The 21,920-nt window shown below is 40.6% G+C and overlaps 1 protein-coding gene across 1 annotated transcript in view; it reads left to right on the forward strand.

Annotated features, from left to right (window-relative positions):
* The window catches only part of acap1 (ArfGAP with coiled-coil, ankyrin repeat and PH domains 1), a 28,529-nt gene continuing 6,609 nt past the window's right edge, over window positions 1-21,920 (forward strand). Inside the window, exons 1-20 of the mRNA XM_032583409.1 lie at window positions 1-703; window positions 4,807-4,864; window positions 7,591-7,710; window positions 7,945-7,998; window positions 8,166-8,224; window positions 9,954-10,137; window positions 10,374-10,418; window positions 10,506-10,601; window positions 13,717-13,791; window positions 13,888-14,000; window positions 14,116-14,167; window positions 14,260-14,360; window positions 14,550-14,661; window positions 14,763-14,971; window positions 15,969-16,038; window positions 16,199-16,293; window positions 18,237-18,430; window positions 19,475-19,522; window positions 19,631-19,809; window positions 21,193-21,302. Coding sequence (XP_032439300.1) covers window positions 651-703; window positions 4,807-4,864; window positions 7,591-7,710; window positions 7,945-7,998; window positions 8,166-8,224; window positions 9,954-10,137; window positions 10,374-10,418; window positions 10,506-10,601; window positions 13,717-13,791; window positions 13,888-14,000; window positions 14,116-14,167; window positions 14,260-14,360; window positions 14,550-14,661; window positions 14,763-14,971; window positions 15,969-16,038; window positions 16,199-16,293; window positions 18,237-18,430; window positions 19,475-19,522; window positions 19,631-19,809; window positions 21,193-21,302 — 2,027 coding nt within the window. The 5' untranslated portion in view covers window positions 1-650. The remainder of the gene's footprint in view (window positions 704-4,806; window positions 4,865-7,590; window positions 7,711-7,944; window positions 7,999-8,165; window positions 8,225-9,953; window positions 10,138-10,373; window positions 10,419-10,505; window positions 10,602-13,716; window positions 13,792-13,887; window positions 14,001-14,115; window positions 14,168-14,259; window positions 14,361-14,549; window positions 14,662-14,762; window positions 14,972-15,968; window positions 16,039-16,198; window positions 16,294-18,236; window positions 18,431-19,474; window positions 19,523-19,630; window positions 19,810-21,192; window positions 21,303-21,920) is intronic.

The following is a 21,920-nucleotide window of genomic DNA, read 5'->3' on the forward strand; positions in this document are numbered from 1 at the left end:
CTGCTGTAGAGAACATGCGGCTCTTTGCAGCCTAACCTGTCATTTTGTACCCATTCAAAACCATAATTTGCTCTGAGTAAGAAACACGGAAATGGAGATGGAGGCGACGGGAGGGGGTTGGACCTTCTTTGTGTTTGCGTTAAACAGTTCTCCTCTAAGCAGTCCTCATCAGACTCACACCGGCTGCTGGTCTGACTCGACTCCTGTCCATCTGGAAATATTTAATCCGCACAATCTCTTTCCTGAACATTCACTGCGGGATTGTTTTTGTTTGTTGTTGGGTTTTTTTTGCTGCATCATTCTCGCGGAAGCTGAAGGATTTTGACGGACGGACCGCCGCTTGATCTCAGAATAAGATGATTACAACGCTTCAAACATTGTCTGACTTCATTCAAAAGTGGTGACAAGTCGACTTCAGACACGGATGTGAGCCGGAAAAGACGAACAGGACGTCTTCTTTTTTTTTTTTGGAGGAGGGTGAAGGAATACACTTTTCTTCCTTTTTGACTTTTTTTCCTGTCCAACCATGCGCCAGGCTGCCACCGTGGAGCGCTGAATCCGGACAGATTGAGTTTCTGCTCACCTCCAACTCCAGAGAAGGGGTCCAGATTGAAACTACAAGGCTGGTTTTGTGCAGAACAAACGCAAGAATGACAGTAAAGTTGGACTTTGAGGAGTGTTTGAAAGACTCTCCTCGCTTCAGGTAAGACGGATGAAATACAGCCTTTATGAAAAACAAAAACACAGTCTCAACTTTACAAGCGCAACCATTTGCAAAAAAATCCAAATAACAAGGGCCCTTATTTTGATTTCATTGGTGCCCAGTCAACGTGTACACACGGGCCCAGGAGGGGGTTGCACAGGTGCCTCTCCACGTAATCGAAAAGGTTTATTTATTTCAGTAATTGTATGGAAAACGTAAGACTTTTCACTCGTTTCGGATGACTACAGCTAATGTAAACCCAAAATTTTGGATTAAAAAAAGTTTAATTTTACATAAAACGAATGAAAAAAAATTAATACAGAAATTTTGACGTCTGAATACTGTACAGTATTTTCAGATATTTTCTTGGTTGGGGTTCCATTTGCATGAACTACTGCATCAGTGCAGCATGGCATGGAGGAAATCAGGCGGTGGCTCCGCTGAGGTGCTAAGGAAGTCGTCATAGATTCGCTGCTTCAGGGCAAACTGTCCAGTTCTGGGACACTTTGGTAATAAGAATAAAGGTAAAACTCTGTAACCTTTGTCGGTGCGTGCTTGATGGACTGACTTCAGACTCAGTAAAACATGGTGGGCCACCACTACCATTTGGTTTGGCTCCCCAAATTATTGCTAACTGTTAAGGTTTCACACTGGACCTTGAGCGGTGTTGACTCTGGGACAGTAATATCGTCTCTGGTTTAGGAGTGAGATGTCACGATTGTAGCACATGGCCTGGATACGTCTGTGTTGAGTTTCCAGAACATGGACTCAAGCTGCAGTCCAAACCTTATTAATCTCCCACAAACGCTTTGTTGAACTTTACTTCACAGTTCTCTCATTTTTTTCCTTCCACTCAACTTTCCATTAATGTGCTTAAACAAAGTACTCTGGAAACTTTAGCAGATACCCTTTTTTTATTTTTGCTTTGTGGAGAGATATAAAGCTTTGTGCCTTATATTCTGTGTCAGACGTTATGTGCCCCCTACTGGCCAGGAGGCTCTAAGAAGCAGCTAGGGTCGCTTATGCTTTGGGCCGGCCATTTGCGAAGATTGAATGTGGGACAACTGACCAAAAATTGGTTCCTATGTTGACAGGAACCAGTAGGGTGCAAAACTGGTTTTCCCACTAAGGGTCGCATCCTCATTGCATCCTCGTTGAGTTGCAATAAAGAACCCGATAAGCAATGAGGATGCAGTAAGCAGTAAGGTGGATGCCATACAAGATGAGACCATCTTGTCTCACCTTGTATGGCATCCAAGATGAGACATCATCTGGTGTTTCCATCCATTCCAGATGGATGGAAACACCAATATCCATCCATCTGGGGCTCACATGCACACGTTGGCAGGGCGTGGACAAATTTTATCATACCACTGTCAGAGTCGAACGCTATAGGAACACTGGAATCCTAAAAATAGCATATTATCTCCTTAACGTGTTTTAACTACAAATATTTCCCCCCATTTGTTAACCACGCTGTATTTGCTGACTCATCTTCATGGCTGTATTAATCATGCTTTAAGTAAAAGGAGCTGTCACTGCACAACTATGGCATGCCAGCAATTATTTCTTTCGCCATTGGCATCTGGTGTAACCTACAAGGAAGTGTCACTGCGCTGGTTTCTGCAAAAGGCTCAAGACGGTTGGGTGTGCCCCCACGGTTTCTGGCATCCTGCCTGAGTCACTGCTGTCCTCTGCCCCAGCTAATTTACACCCTCCATTAGTCTTCCTCTCTTTTATTTCTCCGTTGCCCACGTAGTTTTTATGCGGTGGAAAGTTTGAGCCACAGCAACCCTTCTGTGGAGACGTCTCATCGGGTCAGGCGAAGAGGAAGAGAAAAGAAAGAAAGAAAGAAAAAAAAGTGGCAGTGTTGCTGAAATGTATCATTCTGATGGACCGAGCCTGGATGGGAAGCTGAGGAGAAACTTTAAAAAAAAGTGTGACAGCTTCTGGTCAGCCGCTCAGATGTGTTGTTGCCAGGTAACAGGCGGGGTGGGAGGGCAGCAGGAAGTGAGGCGAGATGTGCTGCGTTGATCAACAGGAGGCAGGAAGTTCTGCCTCTCTGTGCGGAGAACCGCGGCGGAAACTCAGCCTCAGCGCTGTCTCGGTTTGCTCTGCTTGCTGCTGCGTGCCTCTCAGGGGGGGAGAGGTGATTAGGGATGTTCCTCTGCTGAAGGAATACATCAGTCCTCTTCCTCTGCGGGCTCATTTTAGCTCACTTTCTCTACTTCTCGCCTTCATTGACCCGTTGTGTTTTTAAAAAAAAGGCCGTGACCTCAGACTCTTTGCACTGATAAACACAAGCAGCTTCTGTCCCAGAGCTCCTCTCTTCCCTCCCCACTCAGACTCATCTCTCTCTTTCTCTCTCTCTCTCTGTTTTTTTTTTTTCTGCTGCTCGCTGTACTGTTGGTGGAAGGCAGCGGAAACCACATGCTTGAGCTGCTGCTATGAAATGAGAAGACAGACAGAAACGGAGACTGAGTAATGCTCCAAAAGCCCCTGAAAACCTGCCGAGCTCCGTGCCCTGCCTGCGTACCTGAGGCACAGAGCTTGACAAGGCCTCAAACTTGTGCTCTGAAGTATAATTCAAACACATATTTTCCCCTTCTGGATGATTTATTTAGTATTCAAACAAGCATAAACTATGAGTGACGTGTCCAAGAACCCTTCTCGTATGCAGAAGGTCAGCGAAGTTTCTAAAAAAAATACCAAAGGCGTCATAAGTTGCTCTGAAATCAGAATGTAAAAGCCTGAAATGGTTTCAAGTTATTCTGTTTCTGGAACGCCGATGTATCCTAGTGAAGCTACTCTGACACAAAATGCAGGACTGCAAATGAAACAAAAATGGTGTCGCCTCACAATAAACGCTGTTTTTCAAGACAATAATCTACACTGCTATTAAATATTTTATTTTTTTAAAATAGGTATTTTATGAGATTTCTCCTTGAGATTTTTGTGTCAAAATTGTAATGTTTTGCTTTTTCAGTGGCGGTTCTGCAATGAAAGGGCTCCTTTTCGTCTGCAACTCCAATTAATTAATCACTTAGCTTTAAAATACAACTTAGAATGATAATAATAATTAACCACAAACAGAATATTGATAAAACAATACATAACTATCTAGCTGCTATGCTAATACTCAGAAAGAACAGTGGATATTTTGTGAGGAAAGGAAATAAAAGTGTCATAATTACAATATTCAGAAATAGTTACACAGTTAGATGTTTTACTGACATTGTGCTGCACCTCATAATTGAGAAAATAGTAGTTAGATTGATGCTGACCTCATCATTTTCTATCCTGAGTCAAGAGTAAACCTCTTCACCCGATTTGTTTGTTGATTTGTTTAGTGCCGTTTTATTAAATGTGAAAGCCAATTTACAGAACTAGAAATGAAAATTGATTCATTTGAGTGACATCATGGGTATTTTTAATGACATGTCACCCCAACTGGATACCGCGCCGGTTTTTAACTTGGGAAATATTTCAAAGTCTTTGTAACTCCCACTGTTTGAAACCTGCGGTGTTTTAGTTTTTTGTTTTTTTTTATTAATCGCAGGAATGATTAAGAAATTGTGTTTCAGAATAAAGCAGTTTTTATGTCCAATTTCAGAAACGTATCTCGCTAATTTAACCATTCACAATAGTTTTTAGTTGTACATTTTTCAGTTGATTATTCAGAACCGATTTTCTAGCTACATTAATGGGACTAAAAAGAAACAATAAACTTTTTTTTTTTTTTTTTTTAAGCATTTACAAAAACTTTTAAGTTAGACCACAACAATCAGGAAAAATGATCAAAGTGCTGCACATTGCATTTTGTAAATTAAAGCAAATTAAAACAAGAGAAACATAAGCTACCAACCATAGACGAATGAAAGTGTTGAATTAAATGTGCTAAAATGGAGTCATATTCTAATTAAATCTATAAAATAATAATAAAAAAGCAATATATCTACATAACATGCAATAAACAATGACTTGCTAAGTTTTTAGTGGCTCTTTACTCATTTAATTGCTCTACTAGAGATATTTAGATATCTATGGGTGGTTTAATATTGAAAAATAACTAAAATTCAGTTTTTGCCGTTTGTCCTTTTCAGAGCTGAAATCGAAGTCGTCCAGAATGACGTGAGCGAGCTGGAAACTCGCCTGGACAAGGTAAGACTCACATCCCACACATACACTCCGTTGTCACGAGTTCCCTTTAAATCAGGAGTGAGAAGCATGAGTGAGTCGGCGGTTTGGGGAAAGTTTACCTGAATCGAGCAGGAAGTAGCTGCAGGTGCTGCTTCCCCATCATATTACCGTCCCAATCAGAGAACAAACACTTTGTTCTGCTTCAGCCTGTATTCCCTGCTGCACAAATAGGTTACGGTTTCAGATGTATTTGGCTGATAGACCAATCGTCCACACGCTGCGTTTCTGTTCCCAAATCATACCTAATAAGCACAAAATCAAATGTCATATGTCTTGTATGGGTTCATCTGAAATGCAACAACACAACCTTGTTGCCGCAGCCTTTCAAGTGGACAGGATCAGGGCTGATGTATTGATCCGCAAAATCAATAAAACTGGATGGAAAGGAGATGAAAAGACTTTTGTCTGTGTTGTGCAACATCCTCCTCGGTTTCTGCAGCTGAACTCTGACCTTAGCGTCACAGAAAGGAAACAGAAACAGAAATTTTGCCGGTTGCATCAGATTCTACTTCACGAGATCGGATCTATGTTTTTCTTGTGAGCCTCCTGTTTCACATAATATTATCTTTTAGCATTCCTGATGTGCACAGAGGTTAAAAGTCATTCTCAGATAAAGGGTTTTTGTCATTCGCTAAGAAACCATGTCCTGTTTTTAAAGACTTGCTTCCAAAGCAACCAGTTTTACAAACATTACACTACCATGGTGAAATCTGAATTAAACTAGAGATGCACCATTAAGGCTTTTACAGATCTCCAGCTGTTGTTCAGCATATTTTTTTTTTTCTGTTTGAACTGTTGACAATCACAAATCCCCTATTCGATTTCTAGCCCATTCGCTGATACATCTCTAAATTGACTGAAAACCCAGAGGAGAAAAATTAGTCAAACAAGATCCCCGTCAAAGTGGTTATTTTTATGTTTAGTCTGTAGAGAGCTGCGTCAGTTGAAAAAATGTTTTCATTTAAGTTCGGTGAAATGCTCCTCCTACAGAAAAACCTCTTGTGTTGACGTGTTATATCTGTAACAGAGTACTACACAAGGTGCTACATTTATCAAGTTTTGAAAGCAACATTCAATAAAGGCAAGAGAGCCAGTACAGTTCATTAATTAGTATTCAATCACTTGTTAACCAGGCTAGAGGTGCATAAATAACTATATTACTAGGAGGAGGCTTTTAATCTATTAAATAACGCAAATTGTTTTACTGCATTGCCGTCTGCTCAAGTAAAATGTGTGAATCACAAAAAAAAGCGTAGACCAGAAGGTAAAATATGTTCATGATGTAAACAAACGTCAGAGCAGCAGTGACTGATGTGACTCAAACGTGTTGGACTCACACCATCTCATCAAAACATCCACTTACTTTTACAAAAAAAACAAATTAAAAATCAGAACATGTACCTTTAAACTAAACTTTTTGGATGCAGAGGATTAAAAAGATTACTATGACAAAAGCTGGCTTCCTTTAGAAAATGTTCTAATATTTTCTGTGGAAGCCATGTTAGATGTTTGGTCCAAGTGGCAGCACAAAGTACTTTGGTCCATGACTTGTGTCGTTGTGCGAACGTTTGCTAAAGTCATTTTACTCAAGATGGAATATTTGCGTTATATTATAAGAGCTAAACTTTTTATTTGTCAGCTTTATGGTACAAATACGTCCCAATGTGGGAGTTCAGGAATAACGACCCAGCGTGAACATTTGGAGATTTCACAGGCCTACATGTTAACCAGGAAGTGAACGGGTCTTTCTCACTGGAAATCACATCGTCTGTTAGCAAATCTTTGGATGCACTGCAGTAGCTGAAGGTGCAGCTCCGTTCTCAACAGCAGAAGTGGAAAAACACAGCAGCAACATTTTGCACAACCAGCTTAATCACACAGCGGTAAACATGTGGCAGCTCAAGAGTCAAGTTTCTCCAACATGTGGTCGTGTGGAGACTGAATAATGAACTCTGATTAGACATGGAAGATTCTCACTGCGTGACAACACCGAGAAAATAAAGCACTTTATTGCTGTATTTATATATTAAAGCAGAATATTATCTAATTGCTTTAATTTAAAGCAAAAAAAAAAAGTAATAATTGTTCCTGCTGCTGCTAAAATGTAACAAGATATTAACTATTACAGCCATATCTACAGTAACCAGAACATTCGTTTATTGTAATTTTGAATTTGATTGATTTATTCCTAGCAAAAATCTAAAATAACCACTTGGTAATAGTGGTTTCATCAGTGTTTTTTAAACCTGGTCTGCGTAGGTTAACACAGTTAAAACACGCTTGTTAGTGGTTTAGGAGTAGCCATATTTGGCAGATGTGCTCACCAACCGCCACCGTAAAACAATGTTTATGCAATGAGAGTGATGGAAGGAGCCGAATTTATCTTTGCTGTAGGCATAAAAAGAGTGCCGCGACCTTCTTTCAGTCAGCTGATGGGCAATGAGTAGCAACAGGTGGGGGAGGGGTAGCTCTGTCAGACTCTAAGCTTTACACAGCTGGAGAAAATGATCATCATCTGGCTTTTTTTTTTTTTTTCCAGGCCTCTCACGAAAAGATAACGAACTCCTGAATCTGGGAACAAAACAGTTTAACAGCTGGAGTCGCACATGTTCTGCAAAATCCTGAAATAGGTTTTCTGTTTATTTATTCACGGTAATGACGTTAGCTGCTTCGTTTGTGTCTTCCAGCTTGTGAAGCAATGCCAGGCCATGCTGGAGGCCGGCCGTGTCTACTGTCAGACCAGCAAGAACTTCGTCAGCGGCCTGCGGGAGCTCGGACACCAGTTGTCCACGGACAGCATGATGGAGGTGACAAAACCGCGCTGACACAATCCTCTGAGTTGCTCAAAGCTCGCGTAAAAGAAGATGCTGTTGAAAACCAATTTACCTAAAGGAAGTGTTTGATAGTCGAATGTTTCTGCACTTTTTGTTTTAGAAATAAATTCACAGTTTGTCGTTTAGACAGGGGAAAAAAACAATCTTAACGCATTTAAGATCTGATTTAAAATAAAACGATAATAACTTGAGACGTTTTCCCTCCAGGAATGCTTGGACAAATTTTCCAAAAAGCTGTCTGTCATCTTTGACGCACAGGGGGTGAGTTAGAGAGCCGGTCTGTCCGTTTCCCCCTCCGCAACTTCTTCATTCCTGTCATGGTGGTTATCGGCTGCAGTACGTGGTCGTGCAAGGCTGCAGCTCACTGTCGAACACATCGCGTGTTCTTCTTCTTCTCACATCATCTTCTTCTCTCTTTCTGCTTTTAGGAAGTGATTGAGACGATTCAGAAGTCGGTCAGGACGAAGCTGCAGACCTTCGTGAAGGAGTGAGTGAACTGCCTTCACGCCGCCTCCCTCCCAGGGTTCTTTCCCAACAGCAACGGTGCAATCTGTGCAATTAGCCAACATGTGAACACTGAGTCACTCCCTCGCTTTTCTGCCAACCATCAACACGGTTTTGCGGGTCTCCTTCTCCAGACTGTGTCTTGCTGTCTGCCTCCATTAGTGGAGGGTGTTTAGAAGAGACTAGCATAGCATGTTGGAAATATTTATAGCAACTAATATTCTACGATGTGGTTTGACCTTGTGAGCTCACTGGTTTCCTTTTAGAGGTCAGTAAAAAATAGTGACATGAGTTCACAAAAGCCTATTCTTATTTAGCTTGAATTATGTAACGCTACAGTAGGTTGTTTTTTGTGTAACTTCAGCTTGTTCAGCTGCCATTGGAGGTGATGATGTCACGATTTTATGACAGAAAGTTAAATCTATAATAAAGCACCAAACAAATGGGTTTACTTCCTTTGAACCTTCCCGCATTCTGTTTACAATCGCAAACTTTAATGTATTTTATTTGGTTGTTATGGCCAACACAAAATGATGCGTAATTATGAAGCTGAGGTTCAATTTTATATGGTTCTTTGTTCTCTTAGGTTTTTACAAATCAAATAAAAATACACTGCTCAAAAAAATAAAGGGAACACTTAAACAGGTGTTTAACACTTAAAGTGTTCCCTTTATTTTTTTGAGCAGTATATTTGTTTTTCAGGGTCTCTTGCCAGATTTGCACAGTTGGAGTGTTAAAACTCAGCTCAAACTGAGTCTGAATGTTCCAGCACATAAATAGGTTTTAGGTATGGCTGGGACTTAAATTTGCAACTTTATTATTTACTATTAATTAATTAATTGCCATTTCTGATACACCAGTAGAAATGACACGTAAGCGGCATTGGCAAACAGCAGCAACGGATGACAAAGTCAGGTTTTCTGAGGGTTCATTTTTGCTTCGAAAACGATCTGATGCGACGCCGGAAAAGACGGTTGTCGTGGGCAAGTTGTCTAGAAAAGAGTTGGCCTATCATGGAAGCAATCCAAGTCAAAAATACCAACTCAATGCAAAACATGTTGCAGCAAGCAAAGACGGCGCCAATGCTAGCGTCCACAGTTCACATTAAAAAAGTATTTTTTTCAAAGTTGTTACATAGCAACACTTTGCACCAATCTGGTGGCTGAAATTAAACAACAGAATAAAAACAACAGATATTTTGGTTTTGGAGCTTCTATGTCTATTTAGTTGCAATAAAAGGGGTGTTGAGTTGAAAATGTTGCCTCTTTTGTCAGTATACAGTTTTCAATTGAAATGCTATTTATTGCGATAAGTTAATTATACACCCGGCAATTAACTCGATTAAAAATGCTAGTTTTTATTGTTCTGCAGAAACAATAGGTCTCAAGTCTTTTTCAGCCTCTAACAGGTTTTCTTCCATGATTATCTTTTTTAGCATTTTTCACGTACAGCACAAGGTCATTTCCTTTCCACTACGTTCATGCACTACTTTGTGTTGGACTGTTCTATTTAAAAAGAACAAAAAAAACAATAGAATACAGTAAATTTTGGGCAGGTTGTGATATTTTAGCAGCAGTATAAATAATTGTTGCTTCTCATATATTTTATTCAGAAATCAGAATTTTTTCAGCCACTGTTTGAGCTTCAATACGATAAAAATATTTAACTGCACAAAACTAATCCCAGTTCTGTTTTGACTCCCTGACTCACAGAGATGTTCGTAAGTTTAAGGACGTCCGTAAAGAGTTCGAGCGCAGCAGCGAGACCCTGGAGGGCGCGCTGGCCAGGAATGCCCAGGCTCCTCGGGGGAAGCTGCACGAAGTGGAGGAGGCAACTAACGCTCTGCTCAACGCACGCAAGTCCTTCCGGTCGGGGGCATTAGACTATGTCCTGGAGGTAAGTGTGACACTACAGTAAATAATAGTCAGGTTACCTCTAAATTTTAAATCCATATTTTTAAGCTTAAATTCCAAAGTTAGCCCGAGTAAAATAAGCAGCAGCAGCAGCGAGTCTGATTATAGTTTCGTTTTGATTGATGGCGGTGTTTTCTCCAGCCTTGTGGCTCCCAGTTGGTCAGAGAGAAACTGTTGCACATTGAATTGTGTCTAACCTCTCCCTTCCTTTTGTTCCAGATTAACGTCTTCGAGGCCAAAAAGAAGGCGGATATTCTGTTTGCCGTGAGTCCAGAGCTGCTTGTTTGCATTTTTCTTTTACATTTTTCCCTGTTTTTGTTGCTGAATTAAAAGCCGTCCTGTGCCTGTTAGATGCTGTCCCTCCTGGAGTCCCAGGCTCAGTTCTTTCAACAAGGCCACCAGTCTCTGTCAGAACTGGATCAATATTGCCAGAAACTGAATGAAGAGGTAAAAAAATTTTTTCTTTAATTATTGTAATAAGTTGTTGTTAACTGTTATTGATGAATGCAAAGAATATCTGCTTGCTCCAGCTTCACACGGTGGGATTATTTCGAGTTAAACCGAATTAACTGTGCTAATATTGGTGCCTCCTGTGTAAAAGTGAGCATAACATGCTCAGAAGTTGGCCGTTCTGTTATTTTATATAATATAAGCCTCAAAACCTGACTAATACCACAATTAAATGCTCCAGTGATGGAGAGACTTCATTTAACCACATGCAAATTAAACCAGATATTTACACGCGCTGTTTAAAATAACACAAAGCCGTCGTTTTATCACATTAACAGTTGTAATCTTCTAGTTTAGTTGGGATTACTAGAATTATTATTTTTCTATATTTCAGAATAAAAATTAAAGAGAATTTTCGGAAGATTTGCATGACTGTCCCCAAAGCCACAATATTGCGTAGACTTAAGGTGGCTATTTAGTTTGTGAAAGATGTTAATGTCATGATTTTGCAAGCTCTTAATAGCACTTTGTATTGCCTTGTTGCTGAAAATGTGCTATTTAAATGAAATTAGCTTTACCTTTGATCGGTTAATTGAAAACATCTGAATAATTGAACCTTTGGGAGCCTGGGTCATCCTTGGCGACATCTTCCGATTTCTAATTTTCCAAAAATTAACAAACAAGAAAAAGCAGAGACTCATCAGTGCTGCTACTTGGTGCCTGATCCAAAGAATATTGTAGCCAAAGTTTGGATGTTGCTGAGATGTTGTAGCAGTAGAAAAGACTTTCTGAAAAATAGCAACATAATCTGTTGATGAGAAACTTATTAACTTATCAAATTACTCAGTAGCTTCTCGTTATGATCATACATAAGACTTTCTCCAAACATATTGCAATGAAATACAATCAGATAAGAAATGTGCTTCAATTGCTTGTAGTTATTCTTTCATACTGAATACAGCTTGATAAGTGTCGGTTAAACCCTGAAGCACGTTGGGTCTGAGCCACGCTGCTGTCACTGAGCAGCTCAGCCGAAAAACGCAATCTGCAAACCTCAATCCCAAAACGACACTCCAAGTCTGGGTGTTGTTTCTATCCTGCTGCATAGCAGAACCGAGTCAGAGGCCTGAGGTATGAAGGTTGCGTCAGAAACAAACAAAAACACAAGCTGAGCGTAACGACGCTCTGCTTGTGTTGGTGAAGCAACTTGGTAACCCTGGCGAGAGATAATTCCCGAACCGTTGACGGAGTAAAACCACATCCAACCGGGGCGGGAGCAGAGTCACAGGATGACATCACGGTTTCATCGTGACAGGAACAAATGAGCAACAACAGGAAATATTTCACATGTCTGTGTGACTCTATCTCTGTTCTCCGGCTTTTAGTCTGCGGAAGCTGGAAGCAACGTTTCTGCACCGTCAACTCTGGCAGTGACTGCTGAGTCCGTCGTTTTGACCAAGAAGAGCCAAAATGTTCTTCTGTTTCAACTTTTACCGCTGAAATCTGGACTTTCAAGAGCAACATGATCTATGTGTCTTGTTTTTCTTACTTTTCTTTTTTTTCCTTACTATTTTGGCATGCAAAGGAGTTCAACGTTTTCCACTTCCTGTTTTCAGGGAAACCTAAAGGAGGGAAATCCTACCTCTTAATCTCCCATTTCTCTTTTTGTCCAAGAGCCAAACACATTTGAGGGGGAAATAAAGAGAGAATTATTGTAACTCAGCAGCTGGCGTACTCCGCAAATCGATGGCCAATGTGGAAAAAGTGAAAACACATAAGAGCAGGATTTTGTTTCCCATTGATTTGAGTCCCTTTCCTGAAATAAAGATTCATGCCAACTCATTTCAACTCCTGACTGCAGTTGTAGTTTAACTGGTTTCTTAGTGACTGGTTTGGTCTTGCTTGTTTTCTCACATCTGTTTGTGATCTAGAGTTACACCACTAAATATAAATTTAACAATGTTCTCCAGTAAAATGAGTTTGGGTAGCTTTTTGTTTGACTACAGGACATAAAATGCAAAGTACTCGGACTGCAAAAGTATTTATGTGCTTTCAAATTCTATACATTTTTCCAGGTTGCATTTTTATTCTGATATTCTTAAATTAAAATCCAGGGAAACTTTCAGAAGTAACCCAGTTTTCGCGTAGAGTTCATCCGTGTGATTTAATTTCAGGGTAAATCCAGAACGTTAGTGAAGAAAACATCAACATGAAGACCAAATATCTCATCAGCCATATCAGGGAGAGCTTAAAGCTAAACTGTAAAACAATATCTTAAGCTTTGAACATCTCAGTATGGCACCAACGGAAACCCAACAACAAATGAGAGCATTAATAAGAGAAGCATTAAAGAGAGTCTTGGTAACTCTGGAGGAGCTGCTGAGATCCACAGCTCGGATGTGGCAATCTGTTCCACAAATCTGGCATGTATGGAAAAGCTGCAAAAACAAAGGAACAACTCGCTGCCATCCATTTAGGAAATACAACAAGCGCACGAGAGACAGTGGTCCGGTCACTTGACACCAAAATTGTACTTTTTGACCGACATGTGTAATGGAGAACCATCTGCAGATCTCTTTGAACACACCATGCTTATGGTGAAACATGGTGGTAGCAGTATTATGCTGAGGGGATGAGACGGAATGAGTTAAATACTCATATTAGAAGCAGAAAAAGACCTGGAAGTTTCACCTTCCAACAGAAAATCCCTACATATTTTATAATGCAATGAATTACATAAAAGCATGTTCATCAGTTGGAGCGGTCCAGTCAAAGTCCAGACATAAATCAATTTAGAGTTGCAAAACTTTAAAATTCATTTTCAAAGTTGTCCTCCTTCAAGTCTGACTTTAGTTGATCTATTTTGAAAAGAAGAACAAAGATTTGAGTTTCTAGATGTGCAAAGCTGATGTTTTAAAAATGTAAAATGTCGACTCAATTATTGTGAATGCAATCTCTTTTCTTCCCATTCGCAATTAAGCTCCATCACACAGAGTCCCATTAAAATAAACTGACGTTTATGGTTGTAACGTGACTAGTTGTAAAAACTTTGAAGTGGTACAATCACTTTTGTGAAATCTGTACATAAATTCTGATTGGTTTTTGTTTGCAGCACACCCAGTTCGTCTTAAACTCGGCCAGGGAGAAGAGGGACATGGAGCAAAGGCACGCAGCTATCAAGAAAAAGGTAAAAGTTTATAAAAGGCACACTTAGAAACACCTTACAAACTACAGAGATCCGCTTTGAGTCAGACGGATCTGTGTCTTTCCTTACACTTTTAAGGACATGTCCTACGACGAGTCAATTTTGGATTTTAATGCTGATGCGGCCAACGGGATAGCGATGGATGGTTACCTTTACAAGCGAGCCAGCAATGCCTTCAAGACCTGGAGCAGGTAGAACTTTACCCATTACATAATTCACACAGAAAACAAAACAAAACAAAAAACTAATGCATAACGCAATATCTCTCAGTGGTGTCTAAATTCTCTTTGTTTTTCTTCGTCCCAGACGTTGGTTTTCAATTCAGAAGAATCAGCTGGTGTATCAGAAGAAATTTAAGGTATTTTTTTCTTAAAAGAGTTATTTAAAACACACACAGCAGACAGGCTGTACTTTGGTGTGCCCGGTCGTCACTGTGTGTTCTTTGTGCAGGACCAGCCCACGGTTGTGGTGGAGGACCTGCGTCTCTGCACCGTCAAGCCCAGCACCGAAAACGAGAGGCGGTTCTGCTTTGAAGTGGTGTCCCCGTCAAAGTGAGTTTGCGTGGGCCGCGTAGCGCGCTGTCGCTGCGGACGTGTGTTTGGGCCACTGCCATGCTCATCAATGATGAGTGTGAGGATTAAAACGTCCTGTGTTGCAAAGGAGGGAGGGGGTTGGTTTTTCAGCAGATGATCACGTTTATGTGTTTATGTGTTTTTGGGTTTATGTGTGTGTGTGTGCAGGTGCTGTTTGTTGCAGGCAGACTCAGAGAGGGAGCAGCAAGCGTGGATCACTGCCGTCCAAAACAGCATCGCCTCGGCCTTCCAGGAGCGCAGAGAGGACGCACACAGCCCCGTGAGGACAAAAAAAAAAACCAACACACGAAGTTTACACATCTAAAGTTTAGCTTCCAGATCTGATCTTTTCTAAATTCCTGTGTGTCCGTATTTCATAAGAGGTCGCGCTGCACCTCAGTGTCGATGAGCAGCTTGGAGAAAGGAGGCGGAGGAATCGGGGATCAGGAGAACGAAGGCTGCAAGGCTCTGGAGGAGATTCAGGCGATCTCAGGAAACAAGCAGTGCTGCGACTGCGGAGAGCCCGGGCCCGACTGGGCCTCCATCAACCTGGGCATCACCCTGTGCATCGTCTGCTCGGGGATACACAGGTAGCCATAAAACCTTGTGAGAAAAACTCTGCGGGGGGAAAAGATTTAAATCGGTCTCCTAGTTGTCACAGTACATGGCAACATTCTGCTTATTTTTCACTTTGCAGTCTCCTCCCTGTTCTAACAGCAAAACTCGATGCTCTCTAATTAAACCACATTACCAGCAGTGCCATCGTAACCTCGGCACACAGTGAATCCCAGAATGATTCATTCTCCTGCCACGATTTAGGCTTAGAGTAATGTTTTAATTTGACCCACAAGCTTCTTCTACCTGGAAGTAATATTCGTGTTTGGGATTGGCTCAGATAGACAACAGAACTGAATCTAAAAATGTAAATAACATTAGCAATGCCTTTGTCAAAGGCCTAACACAGATAACTGCTTAATCCTAATATAGTTATTATAAGTTGTTATCAAAACTGGTCAGAAAATATCCTCACTATCAAAGTAGGATTTTGCATTGACTTCTAATCATTTTTATAACAACATTTATGCCTAACTCCCCAACCATAACCATTACTAGTTTATTCCTATCCCTAATCTTAACCAAAACCTAATTCACACCATGCCTCTAAAGTTAACCTGTAACTCTTAACAAGAGGGTCCAACATATTAGCACCAGGCTTTGGACCCGTCAGGCCCTTCAGAAGGTTAGTAAATCTGCCAGAAATGGTCTTAAATAAAATAGCTAGACACGCACTGTGTTTTTCTATCTTCATAGGGCCTTTGCATTTTCATTTTTCATTCATTTCTATAGCCGAACTCTGACCTTTAACCCTACACCTAAAATGAACTCAATTCACTTTAACCCCAACCCGAAAACAGTTTCTGCTTAATGAGCCGTCGGTCCCCACAACATAGTTTTGTCGATATTGGTCTTCACAGTGCATCAGATACTAGAACACACACACACACACACACACACACACACACACACACACACACACCCACAGTGCTAGCTTGAGTCATATGCTGTAATGGTTTTCTTTCCCAACAGGAGCCTGGGAGTTCATTTCTCCAAAGTGCGCTCCCTCACTCTGGACACCTGGGAGCCAGAGCTCATTAAGGTAATTTAACCTTTAAACAGCAACAGCTTAGCAAACCACATTGTGGCGATTTCTGTGTGGACAAGAAGTTCCTGTGAGAATAATGATGACTCAGGGGAGAGAGTCTCCCTGGAAAAGCAACAAGCTTTTTAACAAATTCCTGTCGTTGTTTTGTTTCAAGTTGATGTGCGAGTTGGGCAACTCGGTGATCAACAGGATCTACGAGGCTCGGATTGATGAGATCACCATCAAGAAGCCCCACCCGTCCAGTCCCAGGTCAGTCAAGAGGGTCCGGCGTGTAGATGTGCACTTTACCAGAAAATGTCACAGGTTTTACACGTTGTAATACGCATCAGATCATGCAAGTCTGTCTGAAATCAGTCTGAAAAGACTACACTTCGATTCCTGAGACAGCAACCTTCAGTGAAAACTTAAGTAACCACAAATCCTCTATGACTTCTGACACATTAACTTTATATTAAATGAAACACAACGAGACTGTGTAAAAACCTTTACTCTACCACTTTATTATAATCCTCTCTCTAAAGGTCTTTTAGAATCAACCTAAACAAATGAACGGGTTTAATGATAGTGGAAAAATGGCTCGTAGTCCTTCATCAAAGACAGAAGAAAAATCCTACACTGCTAAAATCGGACTCGACTCCGTTTTTGTTTACATTTACTACTGACGGACGACGCGCTCTCGTCTCCTTCGGTGGTTCTTTGTGTCGCTTCTTTCCGTGGTTCTTGGTGCAGCGCCACCACAGGCGAACAGCCAGGTTTTTCAAAGGGTCTGGTTCGGTTGTGCTGTGTGAAAACGAACCGCATTCGCTGAAAATGTAACAAGTGTTGCAGTTTTGGTCCCCAACTGAACTGAATCTACTGGACTATTAGGTGTGGAAAAAACCCTTAGAGGAATGAATATTTGTTAAATGCAGCGTCAATTCGTATGTGTAGGGTTTTTGTTTACTACAATGTTGTTTACTCCAAAAATACAATTTAATAGATAATACTAATATCGTTTGTAGCAACAATAATGCATGTTTAGTACATGATGGAAGGCGATGCTCAAGGCGGTATTCACTGGAGGTCTGCAGCCACAGACTCGGTGAGTTTTAGAGTTCAGTTTAAAGTTTTGCACAGTAATTTATGCATGTATGTGGTTTTGCCTTAATAGGAATGATAAAACTCAATTGAGTAGTTTGATTAAGCTAAAAAAAAAAAACACAATAAAAATGATGTATCTTTTATTTTTGATGCATTTTTATCTGCAATATTATCCAAAAATGTGCTTTTTTAAATTGGATTGTGTTCTTAATTATTTGGGGTGATTTTTGAAGCCTGTTATTCATCCACGTTGTTGAACTTGAGAGTGTTTTCAAATTTTGTTGAAGCGGGTTTATTGAGCTGTGATATTTGTGGCTTTTTTAAAATAAAATCCTGCCTAAAATTTAAATAAGAACATTAAGTCTTCAGAAGGTTTTCTGCAGAGAAGCAGCTTTGTTTATAGACTTAGACTTAGACTGACTTTATTGTCATTTTGCATGCACAGGGTGTATACAGAACGAAATTTCGTTGCATACGACTCAGGACAATGTTTTGAGGTTCCAATGTTGTGAGGTTACTCCAGAATAAAATAAAATACAGTATAAAATATGAATATAAATATGAATATAAAATATAAAGTGCAGGACTGACAGTAAAATAGAAGTTATTTAGCTATGTATATGTGCAAGGTATGAAGTGGAGACCAGATTTTGAGTGCAGTCCAGTTAAGAGTTCAGCAGTCTGATGGCAAGTGGGAAAAAGCTGTTTCGGAACCTGTTTCAACTGTTATAGATCGACGCATTTCAGAAATGTGATCTCAGCTGACAGCGACTACTTCTACACGTCCTTCGACTTCCTCGTTTCTTTAACCGTGTCACGTTGCAGAAGACAGGAAGTGACAGGTATTTCATGCAGATAGCCGAGGCGGTTATATCCGGAAACTAGTTTTAATGCTTCAGGGTTTTTTGTTTTTTTTAAACACACAGACTGAGACGTTCACGCTGTATCTGAAAGCTGTGGGTTTTTGGTGTGATAAAGGTGAACTTTAATAAACAAAGAGACACTTTGAATTTTAAACAGACTTTTTTTTATCAGACTTTGGTAGTTTTTTCTTTTAAAAAATAGTTCTCAGAGGTTTGTGCAGACATATTTCTCTTTCTTCCCTCACTCAGAGGCGACAAGGAGTCATGGATTAGGTCAAAGTACGTTGAAAAGAAGTTTATCCAGAAGCTGCCTGAGACCGGCAGATCCAACCTGGTGAGGCGGTCCAGCGCCAGGAGAACCCGAGCCACCACCCAGGACAGGAACGCCCAGCGGCCGCCTCTCAAGCCCAAGCCGACCCGCGCCACGCTGCCTCGGCTCACCGGTAAAAAGCGCCACGATACTTGCCGAAGTATTCGTAGCCTGGGAACTTTTTGTCGCTTTCTGATCACAAACTTTAGTTTCTTAATGTAGTAGACTAACTGATTGTGTCAGGGAAAAGTTTGTGGAGGCGTTTAAACCGTCATTACACAATCAAACTTTGATATTTGTTCTACAGAGAATTTTTTCATCAATCATCTGAACATAACAGTACCGCTCACATGTAAGCCCTTCCACAACATGGCTGTCCACCTAAAGAAGCAGCAGAATGGTAGCTACAGAGGATGTGCAGAGATGCACTCTAGTGGGAAAATATAGAACTGATTTCACTCACAAACATTCAGGTGTCAGACAGGATATCTCCCAAAATCTCTTGAGGCTGTTCAGAGCAAACAAACATGGCTGACTAGTGAGAAGCACTGGCGATAGTTTGTGGACTGTATTTAAGAGCGAAAAAGCAATAAAAACATGTTCAGTGTCCCAGATTTTAGATCGAAGCAGTCCTGACGTCCTTCTGATTCAACCCGATTGCTCCTAGCACACCGCACACTGCAGGAATATCTCCTCCGATTATCTATAGAGTCATCAAGATAATCGTCGTTAAGATTGTTGGAAGGGGAAATCATCACAAATCTTGTCGTGTGCAATAAGTTTTAGAGGCAGCAGAAGACTTGAGACTAGGAATCACCTTCCAGCAGAAAAACAAGTTGACCATTATTTTGCCTCGACTTCAAACATGTACACCAATTTATTGTGAAACCTAATAATACACATTGAAGTTTGTGGTTGTAATGTAACAAAAAATAAGTAAATCTGAAAAAGTTCAGATGGTGTTAATACTTTGGCAAGACGCTGCACCTCCTCTCTTCAATCTGATGAGTTTTAAATAAATAAATAATAAAGCCAATCTCGGCACTTGCTCTTTCAGCAGAAGAGGTGTTCCCTGAGGGATTTTCCTGCAGGGTTTTGTGTGTGTGTGTGTGTGTGTGTGTGTTGTGGCAGCATGCGGGATAAACCTGTTTCACTGCATCCGTCTGTCTCTCCTCAGGGCTAAGCCCCAGCGACATCCTAAAGAACAACTCAAGCGCTCATAAAGGTGGGATCAAACAAATGAAATTAGTTTTTGAAACCGTTCTCCTAAATGAAAGCTACCACCGTCGTTAATAAAATGAGTGAATATAAATGGACTTCCTGCTGTCCTCAGATTGGGAGGAAGACGAAGAAGAGGATCTCAGCGGCCTTCATCCCGGGGCGCTGTTGTACCGCTCGGCTGCGCTGCAGAACTTCCCCGTCATGGCGGACGCGCTGGCCCACGGAGCCGACGTCAACTGGGTGAACGTGGGCGAGGATTCGAGCACACCTCTGATACAGGCCGTGTCTGTGGTGAGGACAGCACTTTTACTGACCCAAAGGTCTTCAGTCCTGGTGGCACTTTGTTGTAATCGTTTATACCGGCCTTGATATCCGGTTCTCAGGGCTCCTTCAAAGGTTTTTGGTAAAAGTTGACATTACAATAAAAAGCATAAAATGTGTTTAAAAAAAAACTTAGAAAAATCCACGAAAGACCTGAAACTGAACCCGAGAGAAGCAAAACTCTATGGAAATTACTGCTGTGGAGCTAAAACTAGCATTAGCAACCCTGGTCAAAACAAAGGTCAGCTTTTTTTGTTGCACTAACTTAGTTTAGAAAAATCCAACATTTAACTTGAGTACACTTACTTGGTGGAGAAAAGAAAATCAACTTTAACATAGTTATAATCACTGTTATAATTATTTGCATTAATGTATCACGTTAATAAGTCTGTTCAGGTGAATTAGACACCTGTAACTTCCTCTTTCTCTGGGTGGTCAACGACTTTTAGCCATTTTTAAAAGTGGAAAATAAAGAGAACATGCCATTAAGAATAATGAGCAACTGTTGCCCCATTTTTTTCACCAAACAATATCTGTGTAAAGCTCTTTCTTTTGTTGTGGATCAGATAAAACACTGTAGAAAGCTACAGGTGGCTGCTACAAGTCACCGCTCTGCTGCAGCAACATGTAAACACACACTCCACGACTGTTTGCAGAAACAGCTTCTCAGTGAGATTTCCTGAGGTTAAACGTGGTTATAAACTCATTAAACAGACTTGTAAGGGTGTCAACATATAAACATCCCCACTTTATAACTTAATCAGACTCACCATTTGTGTGTTTATATGCACAAGTCTGGGATTTGCTCCAAGAAAATGGCAACTTGCGTCAACTTGCTCATATCTACAATAGCAGCTGGAACTGTGGAAAATGATGACCCATATTTATTTTGCACATGATATGATAAGGCAAGTAAAAAAAAGAAAGTCAGTACTGCCATTGTGACAAAAGATGGATTTATTTTATGTTTTCCCACATCTTCACAAAATGTTTTAGCAATTGTGCTTCTGTGAATCACATCTAAAACTCTGTTATCTTTAATATATTTCAGTTTCCACTCAGGAAATGAGAACAAATTATGTTGTTGTAACGGACTGCCAGTAATGCAAAACATTTCTCTGAAAAAGCTCTTGTGCTGGACTCGAAATGAGTTTTGAAAAAAGCAGAGAAGCCAGAAAACCTGCGAAAAAAACCAACTAAAATGTGGCTCATTGGAAGAAAAACATAAAGAATCGGGGGAAAGAATTGTGCACAAGTACCGATTTTACAGACCTTTACAACTCTTAGACGCCACCTGTCAGACTTTGGTACTTTTTGAGTCATTCTCTAACTTTTTGCTTGTGTTTGGACCAGAACGCTCTGGCAGCCTGTGAGTTTCTGCTGCAGAATGGCGCCAACGTCAACCAGGCGGACAGCAACGGGAGGGGGCCGCTGCACCACGCCACCATCCTGGGCCACACAGGGTACGACCGACCCCGCCGTCACACAAACAGCCAACCCGTCTCACTGCATGATCCGTTTATTTAAATGCTTTCAGCTGTATTTATTATTTTTCAGCTTCAAGTTGGGAGGAAGAAACTTTTTAAAACTATGTAGAAGGATTTATGGGTAGAGGAAGCTTGTCGGACCTCTATCTTTTTTTTTTTAAGAGCCTGCTTTTCACCCTGACTAGTTTACTGGTTTCCAGATTAGTTAATCTGGCAATGAACTAATCTTAATTCCTCGGGTGAAGTTTGGACGAGTTAAAGAAAGATTCAGTATGCTGAGTATTATTATTTTAATTTTTTTATCTTAAGCTGCTACTTCAGATATACATATTTGGGCATGTGGTATTTAATACTGAATACTGAAACATTCAAGGAGTAAATCAAAACAACTAAAAACAAAGAAAATAATGTTTAAAACTTCAGATATACATAATCATTACAACATTTACTCAGCTTTCTAAAGCAGCATTAAACCTCCGATCTTTAGCTTCTTGTGCTTCTTACTTGAAGTGAGACTCAACCACATGGTGAGATACGAAGATCTGTCCAAAGCCTTTACAGAGAAGATTTTTGTAGCTTATGAGCCTGATAAAG

The sequence above is a fragment of the Xiphophorus hellerii genome, chromosome 14, assembly GCF_003331165.1.
Source record: "Xiphophorus hellerii strain 12219 chromosome 14, Xiphophorus_hellerii-4.1, whole genome shotgun sequence".
NCBI lineage: Eukaryota > Metazoa > Chordata > Actinopteri > Cyprinodontiformes > Poeciliidae > Xiphophorus > Xiphophorus hellerii.